The 13537-nt window shown below is 43.9% G+C and overlaps 1 protein-coding gene across 1 annotated transcript in view; it reads left to right on the top strand.

Moving 5' to 3' along the window:
* Positions 1-856: 856 nt before the first annotated feature.
* The window catches only part of Bif (protein phosphatase 1-binding protein bifocal), a 42063-nt gene continuing 29382 nt past the window's right edge, over positions 857-13537 (top strand). The window contains exon 1 of the mRNA XM_077412007.1: positions 857-5150. Within this exon, the coding sequence (XP_077268133.1) occupies positions 2082-5150 (3069 nt within the window). The 5' untranslated portion in view covers positions 857-2081. The remainder of the gene's footprint in view (positions 5151-13537) is intronic.

The raw sequence follows: 13537 nt of genomic DNA on the forward strand, positions 1-13537 counted from the left end.
ATATTAAGGTATTAATAATTCCAGAATCTAGGAATCTACGCCACTGTCGGTGCCTACGAAATTTATTAAGAGTTGGAAGAACAATATATCGCGATTCTCATCTCATCAAGTGTATTCTTGTAGACTCGTAGAGTACATATAATGCACGGTGCGCTGCGCAGTTCCAGCGTACGCATCATCGCGGATAGACTTTGTCGTGATTGCGAGTGCCGAGAGCGCAGGAAGCAGACCATTTCGCGAGTCGTCTAGAACAGAGCGCACGTAAATTACGGAAGGGACGGCATAACAACACCCACGCGGGAGTGTAACGTCCAGTTCGCGATGAACGCGGCGAGCAGATCGCGAAAAATATATGCGCGTATCGTTCCGTCACGACGAGACAGCGAGGAACGAGGCGATTAATATTCGCGCATCACGTTGACCGTTGATTATTTAGTATCGACGATTGAGAGATATATGTATATATATACGTGACGGAAATACTACTCTCATTTATGAAATAAGATAAATCATCTAACGCGGCTCTCGGCTCTCCCCATCGATCATTCACCGATGCGAACATTTCGTTCGTAACGCGGGATAATGTTTGGATTATCCGTTTTGCGTATACGCCGCCAATGCGGTATGACGGATCAACCCTTAAAGCCGTCCCCGCCGCGGCAGCCCTACGCTTCGATTTTTTGCGTTCGCGCGTCATGTGCGCGATAAGAGCGGAGCACCTTCGCCGCTTGTCGGAGTGACATTACGGAGTGGAGTCGAGCGAGGCGGGGAGAGCGTCAAAGAGGGAGCGAACGAGCGAGAAAGAGAAAGAAAGCTAGTGAGAAAGGAGGGAGGGAAAGAGACAGGACATGGAAGAAAGGAGGGGTGATTCGGCGCGCGCGCGCGCGCGCGCGTTCATACGCCACCACGCGCAACGCAAAGCGCATATACATAAAACACAATCTCACAGAAGTGAAAAGAGAGAGGCGGCCGGGGGCTGTTGCCCGCGCGAGAGAGAGGCGATCTCCGGCCGATCGACGGCGGCGGTGGCGGCGGTGGCGGCGGTGGCGATGGGAGCGCGAGACAGGCGCGTTGTTCGCCGTTCGGGTTTCGGTGCCTACGGGAGACGCACGCACGCGCGCGCGCGCGCACACGCGAGAACGGCAGGCCAGATACTTTCGATTTCGTCGAGTGGGCCGGCTCTCGCGGTGCCGCCGTGGCCGCCGCACTCCAGGAGGCGGACATGCCAGTCATCGCGCGTTAGAGCGACGGCGCCGTGTATTTATCGGCGGTACAACCCGTGACCCTCCGCGACGCCGGCAGCGGGAAGCGGGATTCGCGCGGACGTTCCGCGTCGTCGCCGACCGTTGTTGTCGCAGTGCCGTGCGCGTGTGCGACGCGTGTGCGACGTATGCCCGATAACGCCTGTCCGGCCTGTCGCGGCACACGGGTGCGGATCGACCTCGGACTCGCGTCAATCGTCAACCGCTCGCGGCAACGCGGTGCGGAGCGGTCGCGAGAGCGGCAGGTGGACGTGGACGCGCGCGCGGCGATACGGAGGCGCGAGCGGAGAGAGAGAGAGAGAAAGAAACGCGGTGAAAGCGGGATAGCGGCTGGGAGAAAGAGAGAATGGAGAGACGATCGATTTTCGCGTAGAGCCAACGGCAGCCCTTTCTCGCGGCGATCGACCGGCGAGACAACCGGAGTAAACCCCCACAGCATGTAAATATCCGCTCCGGGGATCACGGAGCAACGAGCGTGCTCTCGTCGCCGCTTCCGTCCACCTCTTACCCTCCGGGAAACGTGACGGTGTTCGCGCGCGTGCTCGACCGTATGCTCGGCGCGTCATCGATTTTCCGGCGATCGTGCGCGGCCGGTACGACCCGTCCCCGTCCCCAGGAAGAATCGCAAAACAGGTGCGATCGCGCGGTCGGGAAAAACGCGTAAGAACGACGTACGTTACCGACGTACGTGCGTATAACGCGCGCACGTCGCGGTATCGTGCCGCGAGGAAGCGGAGGAAGCCGCGAGACCAGGCGAGACCGAGAGAGAGTGAGAAAAAGAGGGAGCTACCGACTAACAGCTAACAGCGCGCGTCCAACATGGCTACCACCGGCAGCAACGCGACGGCGAACGCCGGTAACGAGGCGAGCGGCGGCAACAACGTGCCGCAATGGAAGCGCGACCTGATACAGCGTCGCCGTCAGCAGAGCAAGGTCCTCGCGAACAACGGCGCGAGCGTCAAGCTGTGCAGCGCGATGATAGGCACGTCGTCGGTAACGTCGGCGAGCGGGACGGCGCTCGACGGCGACGGCGACGGCGACGGCGGCGTCGCCGAGCGGAGCGCGGCAACGGTTCAGGAACGTCACGCGATCGCCGGCGCGCTTCGCGCGACACGCTTGACGACGGGCAGCGGCGAGGATACCACGTCGACCGTCGCGGTCCGCGGGGTTGGCGGAGGTGGTGGTGGCGGTAGCGGTAGCGCGTTGCTCTCCTCCCCCGCCTCGTATCCCGCGAGAAGGCCGCCGACCGGTGGCGCCACCGTTGCCGCCGCCGCCGGCGGAACGGCAACGGCCGCCGATTTTACGTCGCCAGTCGCGTACAACATGCGTCTCGAGGCGGATTTGTCGCTCTGCTCGGACGCGGAGGATGTTGTGAACGGCACGACGGCTAAATTCGCGGACGTCTCGTCGGAACGGAAGTTGTCGGAATACATCGGCGAGGAGAGCGAGGAAGCGGCCTCGAGGACGGCGGACGGTAAGCCGTTGAGAACGACCGCGAGGATGAACGAGAATGACGAGAATAACGCGTCGTCGCGACGCGACGAGATTCGCGCCGTCTTGACGGGAAGACGCGAAAAGGAGACGTTCCACGGCGAAATCCTGAGAACGCTCAAAGACTCGTCGCGCGTCGCGCCGCCGAGTCGCGCCTCCAGCGAGGACGCGGAGAGCGACAGCTCCGAGGAGCTGCGGTACGGGCCGGGGATCGTCAACAAGCTCAAGTGCAAGTACCTTAACCTCGCTCTGCGAGAGACGAACGAGAGCCGCGCGTCGGTGCAGCGGTTCCGGCGCGCGGCCAGTCTCGAGGATCTGTTGGACCGAGACGACGACGAGGCGTCCAGTCGCGAAAAGATCGCTACCGGCAGGAAATACGCGAAGCGGAGCGGCAGCGGTAGTGGCGGCGGGGCCGGCGGTATCGTCGCCGTTCCGAAGACCGACAGGTACCGAAACGCCTCCAGGGGCAACGACTCGATGAAACGGGCGCGCAGCGTCGAGACCTTGACGAGGTACAACAGCGTGACGGCGGATGAAGCGACGAACGCGCGCCAGGTTCCGGTCGCTCGGCCAGTGACGAACGGCGTTCGCCGGGAACCGGTCAACGACCACGTTATTCTCGTGGACCGTACGTCCGTGAAGATCGAGAGCCGTCTGAGCGAGCTCGACCGGCCCAAGCCGATCAACAAGCCCAAGAGGATCAAACCGGTGCTGGCGGAGACGGAACGGCCGCCGCCGGATCTAGTCAAGACCACGATGAGGATCTTCGAGAGCTCCGCGAGGAAGCTGAAGCCCAAAGGCGAGGTTGCCGCCAAGGTCGCCACCTTCAAGACCATCAACGACGCGTTCAAGGCTCAGACGCGGAAGAAGCTGGTGCAGAAACCGCCGTTGCAGCCGAAGCCCTTCGTCAATGGCGGTGCCGCGGGTGGCGTCGGTTCCCCGAAAAAAATCGTCCTGCCGCACAAGCCGACCGCGGAACTGATCGAGACGCGGGACGGCAAGGAGGAATATCGCATAGATGGCGTTATCGCGGAACCAATCGTGCAATCGGTATCCTCGGTGGTCAGCAAGTTCCAGCAGATCGAAAAGTCGCGCTCGCCCTCCCCGTCGCCGGAACCCTCGAGCTACGAGCTGAAATTTTCTCCGGCGAATAGTCCGGAACCGCCGCGGACGTGCAAATCGAGGTCCGCCGCTCTGGAGATCGCCGCCGTCAAGTCCCCGCCGGTCACGCCGGTGCTCTCGCCGAGGATCTTGTCACCCAGGCTGCGGAGCCCGCCCTCGCCCGTCAGACAGGGCGCGCGGAGTCCCTCCTCGCCCGTCAAGGACCTGATCCGCGTTCGGATCCCAAGTCCGCTTCGCGAACCGCCGCTGCCGAGTCCCGTCAAGGGGGAATCCTCGAAGACGGAGCCGGAATCCAAAATTCTTCGTCCGCAAATCGAGAAAGAGACTCCGAAGACGAACGTCGAAAGTCCTCGGCATCGGGCACGCGTTCCAGAATCGTCGTCCGCCGATGTGGAATGGAAAGAGGACGCGAAGTCGAGCCGCGTCGCGTTCGACGGGGAGAAGAACGTCGACGAGGAAATCGTAGACGGACCGAGGACCATCTCCAAGACCGCCTTGGACAACATCGGCCAGGCAGGCACGACGATGCAATTTAACTTCGGCGACGAGTCCACGAGCGACAAGAGTTATCTGCCAGGTGCGAAGCGGAATGGACGAAATTCGGCGGATGAGCCAATGCCGGAAGAAGATGGTTGCATAAAGACGGAATGCAGGAGCAAGGTGGGTACACCTGCCAGCGTTGTCACCTCCGAAGCGTCGTCGAGATTGCGAGAAAAGCTCGAGCCTGAGGAGGAGAGCGACGGCAAGGATATCGAGGAGAAGCTGATCGTACCGGAGAATAAACCCATCGGCGCCATTTGCAGTTTGGGCTTGATCAAAACCGTGACGACGACGACCATAACGACGACGATGTCGTCGCCGACGACGTATTCGCGGAGCAACAACGAGGCGAAGACGATGCGATGTCAGCAGAAGAGCGAGTTCTCGCCGCCGCAGAAGCAGATCGGCGTTATACGGCCGCTTGTCTCCACGAAGACGTTGCAGCATCCGCAGCAGAATCTAAGCAACCGCGAGCTCGAAAAGAACCTGATCAATCGGGTCATGAGCATCGAACAGCCGACCAAGGTGGTAGTGAGCCTGAAGAGTGCCGACGAGATACAACCCGCGAAGAAGACAAATGCTGGGAGCGGCGGCGGCGGCGGCGGTCTCTGGGACACGAAACCGTGGAATCAGCAAAACAACACGATGGTATTCAACTTCAGCAACCGAAAAGACGTACCGGATTACATAGAGAATGACGGCCTTATCATCAGGAGAAAACGGGAGAAGCCGAAGGTGAGTCTTCAATTGCGCTCTTTTTGGAAATGCAAATAGCATCGCGAACTCGTTCAAACTATGACGTCGTAATTATGACAAGAATTGCCATGAGTTTTATTGCTAAAAAACTTTTGAGTCTTTTTTCAGTAAAATGCTTATAATATTTGTTTGATAAAATCGTACAAAAAAAATTAGAGAAAAATATTTAAAATATTAATATTACATGCGAGAATGAGATATTTATATAGTCAACTATTTTTCTTAATTTGTGCAAGTAAATTGAATTAGAAATTGAATTGCTAATTTTACTTTTTTAATTATATGATTAAGTTTTATATCGAATTGATATTTTATAAAATTTACACGTTAAAAAAATCAGATTAAAATATTAATTATGAAAAAAATAATAGCTAGGATATTTATAAATAAGATTATTCGTCTCACTATATATATTTATTTCCTAGAGATATATAACAATTTTATAGTACAGATGCCATACTTTTTCATATTACACCATTATTATATCATATATGCTACTCAACTAAATATAGTGCGACATTTTATTGTTTTTAATAAAGTTAGCGTATAAATAATCTATATATTAAATCACAATATTATATTTATCAATATTAAATCATAGAGCTGATATTGAAATGTTTGTAATATAGAGCATTTTTATTATCTTTTTATTATCGCAAACGGTAGAGTAAAAGAAAAACATCTCAAATGAAACAGATGTTCCGTGAACCAAGGCAATTAGTATAAGCTAACAAAACACGGTAGCGCAAATAATTTACTGCAAAGAGGTACTTACGGGTTTTTTGTTCTCGTTTAGCTTTTTGCCTCTACGCGAGAGCCGGTATTCATTAAACCGAATTTTCATTAACTAGCACGTTGCGCCGCCACGAGGTACGATGCGACGATCGATATAGTTCAATAGTAACCTGGCACCGGCAACTTTCTTTTCGCGTGCGTAAGGTAGTTCGGGAGTTCTTATTTCACTTTCTTTAATACACCGCGCCGGACAGAAGTGTCGCTCGACAAAGGCGACATTTGCACCAATGACGACAGCTGTGGAATTATTTCAATTAACTCTAAACATTTCAAACACGTTTCACTTCGCGTGTATAGGGTGTCTCGCGCTTTCTTTTACTCATCGTGGATTCAGTGATTATTCTGGGTTATTCTTCCTTAATATGATTTTACGCTTATAATTAAAAAATTATATAGGTCAAGGCACCTATATAATTTTTAAATTATAAGTGGATGATCTATTTGGGCGAGAAGCTTTTCACGAATTACATTTCAAAGATACGAGCGACTTATACACTTATACATTATTCAAATAAATTGATGAAGAATTTTAGCCAATAGCTCAGTCACGAAGATATTCACGATTGAATGTTAAAAGTTATGAAAAGATCGTCTTCAAATTAATGAAGAAATACGTGACTGAAAAGAAACGCGCGAGAAAATCGCGTGACATCCTGTATAATCCGTGACTTATTCGTCCTCGATTTTGCATCTCTCTTCCACTCACGCTACGCACATCGCTGACGAATTGCGAGAATCCTCGTTAAACCGTTGTGCGATACCATGTAACGGTGTTATCGCGTATCCTAAACCGAACATTGGCCGCGCTTAGATGGATGGCTGAATTAATTATTGCTGTTACGGACACTTCGAAATATTTGTCAATCAAGTCATCAGCAATGAGTGTTAGACGATATTTATCAGTTGGCAGTTGTCTCTGAAGTGAGAAAAACTTTCTTCTTGTTTTACGCTGCTTACTCATACGTCGATGAAACATCAGAGCAAGAGTTTACGGAACGGAATCTGTTTATTTACATTTAGCTGTATCATCTGGCATTGCTCGGGAAAGCAACACCGTTACTCACATATTACAATAGACAAAATTTAATATTTATATCGCACGAAAATTATCAATATTAAATTTATTATTTATACAATTATAACAAAAAAATTTTTTAATATAAGTTTCAGTTTTTAAGTTAAAAGATAAAACCTTGAAAGTTATATTTTATATTATTTCGACTAAAAATTTCAAATAATAATTGTATTTTAGACTATCTTGATGTGTTTTTAAAAATTTTTTATATTTTTACAAAATAACGAAAAGTTTGAGTTTATCTTAATACAGAATCATTTTGCGAAATTAATCCTGACTCTGTATACACATGATTACTTTTGTATTGTCCGCAATAAGGAATACTGTTTAACAGTCACAAATTCGAGTGCCGTATAAGATCAGATTATTTGATTAGATATGAATAAGCATTTGTATCGGGCTTTGATAACCGCGATATTAACTGCGAAATTAACACGCGTATTATTGCGCGGGCTGCGCAAAGTAAAACGTTCCGAAACCGCGCGGCGCTTTCTAAAGCGTTCGACGATATAGAGCCTGCCTCGCTCGAGCGCCGCACATACTCATTTCCAGGCTTCTCGTAAAACGCATCATCGCGTCCTCGCGGTGAAGCGAAGTGAAACCGAAGGCGTCCGACATTCAGCAGCGGAAAATGGGAGAAATTAGGCACACGATCCGCGCGATTCGTCCGAGGGATGATGGTTACTTTCTCATATTAGATAATCCGGAAATGAGAATTAGCGCCGAGCAGAACATTATTTTCTAACGATTATTTCTGGCGATAATCGACAATCCCAATGTTTAATCTGCTTGTTTTTGATAGAAACGAGATTGTTACGTTCTTAACAGTCGTGTCTCGCGCGATACATTGCGATATGTATCGCCACCGATTAATAGCTCGGATGTACCCTGCTTTCTGCTGGGAAGTTTACGAATTGTCACGCTCAATAACATCGTAACAGAGTTCAATCCTTCTTCCTTTTGCAGACGAACACGTTGTCGAATACATTTGCATTGCGAAACGTTGTACGTCCATTCTGGATTTAAACTTTTGTCATGCGGCGAAGTGGGGTTCGCGGAATAATGATGAAAGCAGTTTCGCCAATAATTTTTCGATAAAGCCCTGTGTCATATCGCTTGCCACTTGTTGATTCTTCACTTTGTCTTCAATTTAAAATCCTTTTATCGGCACTTCGCGCATTATCATTTTAAATATCGCTCACCGTACGCAAAGCTATTTTCAATTTTCAGAAATGTTATTTTGTTTCATTCTTTTCAACGAACTGTAAGATAATTTGGATTTCATTTAATAGATATTCCGTTTATCGACACAGTATAAATACCATGTATACCTGTGCTTTGATAATTCAATAGAATATTCTAAAGAGTGTTTTAAGTTTTAATCAAGTATGAATTGTAGGATCGCAGGATCCAGGTGTGCTGGATGTGCATGATATTTACTTACAATTAGTTATTATTTAGGAAATTTCTTCATTAATTTATCGTGTACCTACTGTTTCGTAATTACTAATACTAGAGACTGAATTAAAAATTACGTATTTTCTTTACAAATTATTAGCAATTGAAAATTGAAGAGTTTTGACGAATTAAGCTACTAGTAATGCAGAGTGAAATACGTGGTCTAATAGAGGCAGAGATGATCCTACACCTCAAAATAATTCGAAGTGACACATTAAATTTTCTTTTTGTATAAACCTTTATTTTCAAGAATAAACCTTGAAAATCAATCGTATACATGTTGCGCTTGATCGAAATTCTGTTTTGTTTGATAGAAACTTATAATTAATATCAATAGTACGCGTGTACGATAAGAATTCATCCTGACAGCAAACAAGCTATAATTATATACAAAAAATACAAAACGAGATTTATAGCTCATAATAAATTTGTTAGCCCGGAATATAATATAATTATATTCTGCTATTTTACACACATTCGGCCTAACAAATACGTAAGTAAATTTAAAGTAATACGGAATTGCAGTAAAAATATAATAAAAGCAGTCTTTATACTGTTTTGACAATGGTAAACGTTGTGGCAAGTTAGAACAGCGGCTATAGTATCTCCCGGATACGATTCGCGTTATTTAATGATCATTTATGAAATGTATCTCTGCCTTATCTAATGGGTGCGCAATGATATCCTTCTGAACAATATTGCGGACAAAGGAATATGTACGCAAAGTGCGGTCGCCGCTTAGCAGAAGCCGCGAGTGCTTCCTCGTGCTGTGAATTGCGCATAATTTTCATATTTTATTCACGAAATTACTTCTGCTCTATCTAATCGGCGTAACGGTGCATTTGCAAATGCTGAAAAAGAGTAAGATCGCCGTCCGCGAGTCGAACGCTGAATAAAGAACGATCGCTTAACGAACTAGAAACTGGAACGCACGCGTCAAGGTGGCGTAATCTTCTTCGTCAGTTTCCGCGAAGTTTCGAGCCGGGGGATCGCGAAGAATGCGCGTTGTTTATGCGGTGTTCGGTGTCAAGTGCGAAAAAAATAAGTTTGAAACCTTTCTTATTAACGACTGAGAACACCGATGTACGAGATACTGTGAAATATGACTCATATTAAAACTGACTGATAACGCTATATCGCTCTTTTTTTAGCGACATCCTTAAAGACTAGATATGCCATTTTCTGTGATGTAATAGATCATGCAATGATAAGCTTGCCGCGTGTAAAATTTGCAATCACGTCTCTATCTAACGTTCGATGAGCAAGAGAGAAGTCGTCCTGATCGACTTTGAAAATTGCACGTGTGAAGAAGGCTTTTAAACTTTTACTCTTGTCATAAAGTTATGCAATGGATAAAAGATATAAAGGCTTATATTATACTTAAATTATTCTTTATTATATATGTGTGTATATATATATATATATATATATATATATATATATATATAATTCTCAGAATCAATTTTTATATATAATATGTAACACTACTTTTTTTGTAATAATTCAGAGGTAAGGTAAATTGCGTTTATTTACGTAAACACCGTTACGAGTTTATTCACATAAATAGAGACATGTCATGAAATGTGATTAGGTTTGACGACCGCGCCGATATCCGGAGGGACGTAATTATATGACTTTCAGCGACTTCGTTTATCACAACAAATCCAGTTTTACGGATCATAAGAGTACGGTGTTGATGTAGAAGCGCCGTTCGCAAGCAGTACGTAGCACGTACATAGCGATATTTTTGCGACAAGCTAACTCGATTTGCGGCTTGTCGACAAGAGCGGATGTCGTAGAGTTTACTTCGTTACGTACGAACAAGTTATACGTTTACGCACGTTATAGCATTTTCAGAACTTAAGCCTATCCGATGATAATTTAATGCGGATTAAGCCAGGAGTCGCGTAAATTGCACGGCGATTAATGTCGAGAAATATGCACGAAGTCCACGTGATGCGCGTACAATAAATAATAATCCATTAGAAAAAAAAACTTGCCGCGATCCAACGATCGTCGAGGATCGTCAGAAGTGTTATTTTAAAACGCACGATAAACATACTTCGTATATCTCTTTATTAACGTAGTCTCGATACAAATAAATATTGATAATCTATATTTAACATACATATTTTTATAATGCTTTACGATGCTATATAGCTTATTTTATGATAATAATAAAATGTATAAATAATACAGTTCTTGCACGAAAAGAACGGTTGTGCTGAATATAAAAAATAGGCCAGATATAGAAAATGATTAGATGTGAGACCATCTCTAAAAATAATTATATCGGACGCTCAAGTTGGTTGCTAGTTGCTAGAATATCAAAACTTTTTACAGCATTATAATCATACTTGAGCGTCCTACGTAATTATTTTGATGGTTCAATATAATTATTTTCAGATCTGGTTTAATTTTTATAATATACTTTAACAAAACCGTTCTTTCCGTGCATAAATATACAAAAATTCTGCAAAATAAATTAAGTGAAATAAGATATTTTTCCGGAAGAATATAAAGAAGCAATTATATCTGAATATGCAATGAGATTGTGTATATCTCACATAAATGTGAAAATGTAAGAAAATTATTCGCTGCGTTTACATATAGATTTATAGTATAGATTATTCCTGTATATACACAGTGGATTTTATAGTGATTACTCAACGTTGGATTATATCATATCCAGTGGTTCAGTGTGCTAATTAACCTTTACGATTCTGTGATATACATTGCATAATGTCGATCATTACGTCCGCGTAAATTGATGCACATGAGTAAGATGTGACACGTAATGCGTTTCTCATATGGGAATATCGCGAGTTTTCGAACGGCAATGGACAATAATTAATCATTTTATATTTTTTTTTGAAAAAGTCGTTATATATTCTCGAGTAAATGGATTGAACTTAAACTTTGTTATGTCTAACCGTGGAAAGTACAAACTTGACAATTTATAATCGTCGACGTAAGTCTGGAGTTCTACTATTGCATTTATTAATTTTTTTATTCTAATAACATTGCTTGTAAAAATTGATATTAATACCTATAATGCTAAAACATTTTTCGATTTTTTATTTTAAAGTTTAGTAAACGTTCTCTTTCACTGCACTTCGTTTATTTAAACTCGTTCTTAATTAAGATTGAGGAACGAAATGCAAAAGAAAGCAATTTGGTTGTTTTTTTGTTGTTGTTTATCTTGCATTTCTCAGACTAGCGCAGAATAGCTTAGTAAGACGCGTATGATACACAAAGAGTAATTAGCCAATATAATTAACTAATTATGCGTCATTGCAAAACTGTTACTGTAAGCGCGCATACAATACGTATATATGTGTACATAAGTACGTATATCATCCACATGGTATGCATAATTATTAAATGACACACCCAAAGGAATTTAAACAAAACCGATCGCTGTGTGTGCGTGTGTATATACATATTATACGTCAGCTGACTATCATCTGGTCGAACGGTTAGTACAACGTCCTGTTTAGTTTAAAACCGCCGTGATAACCATATCCTCTTTCCGTCTGCGTCCTTTCATTGGCTTTCCTTCTTTTTCGTATAGCGATATAATTCCTCGTCGGCGTTCTTCTTTCTGAAGGAAACCGGGAAGCGATATGCGCGCGATATCGTTGTTTTTACACTGCATCAAAATAAGTAAATATATATAAGAATTTGCTCGGTGCCGCGTAATGAAACCGTTTACAAGCTCACATTTGCAAACTTTTTGTCTAACGTCATTAGCATTTTTCATAATATCCTTGAAATTCTGCAGAGCGAAAGTACGTGCCAGTGTTGCTTCTTGTCTATTAATTAAGCTGAGTAAAGATGAAGAAAGAGATATTTTTATACGCGATGCCCATTAAATTTAACAGTGAAAGTGCTTTTTATCTGCTACTCATATCTTTTATCGTGTCGGTGAAAGAGTCAAGGAAGAAATAAAAGAACAACATTGATGACTAAAATTTACGAACCCAAAAATTTCAATTGAAATGTTGCGAGGCAATCGATAATCAATCGAAGAAAAGATAATATTTTAAAATTCAAGAAATAATCTAACATCTATTTTTACATGCCATAATTAGACATCAATTAAGAAATCCTAAATATGTATAATATTATTTAATTACTCTATCTTATTGTTATGTGCAAGATTTGAAATAAAAAATATTGAAGCGCAAACATTGATGAAGATTAATAAACGAATAGATATTATTATTTTAAGGAAACAGTTTGACACAATGATAGAAACTTGCATATAAAATATATGAAATTACTGAAAAAGGGCAGAAGGGGAATTAAAACCTATTGAAAACGACAAACAAAGTTATTATTATTTTATTACGAAGAGAAATTTAGTTTTTAGTTTCTCTATATTACAATCTACTTTCTTGTACCATAATTCATATTAATAGAACTTACAAGATTAAAAGTGATTACGGAAGTAATCACTTTTCTTCTTTCTTCTTTCGCAAGTCATTGTGTGTGTGTGATTTTAGCTACCGCGTCATTCTGGTGTATTCATGAGACCGATTAATGACGTATAATTTGTGCGAACCGTAGCGAATTCAGTCGGAAAACGAGCACTCTCGATTCAGCTTCTGGCGATCAGTTTACGTTTATCTTAAACTTGTGCATTTTGTGACAAAAGAATTGCAAGCAATCCTCGCGTATATACGGTTGACGTAAAGTGGCTGCACAATGTTATTGCACTTGCTGTCACACGCTTTATCCTTTTATAAACACGGGTTACTCGCGATCGTGCTTCTATGAGTCATATGTGTTGTCGATTTATCGATCGGAAATTAAGAACCCACCGTGAAACGATACTGATATTGAATATCGGCAATGTGTCAACCTTAGCGCTAGTCATATTCTTCTCCTTTTGCACTCCGTACTTTTACAAAATTTTCTTTCAAATTTAATTTTCTTTTTCCGTGTAATCCTAAATTATGCCGACATTAACAATAATTTGATATAACAAGTGGAGAAATCGTATTTAAGTATACATATAAGCAGTTTTAAATTA

The sequence above is a fragment of the Temnothorax americanus genome, unplaced genomic scaffold (genome assembly GCF_048541705.1).
Source record: "Temnothorax americanus isolate GAGA-0224 unplaced genomic scaffold, ASM4854170v1 Scaffold3, whole genome shotgun sequence".
NCBI lineage: Eukaryota > Metazoa > Arthropoda > Insecta > Hymenoptera > Formicidae > Temnothorax > Temnothorax americanus.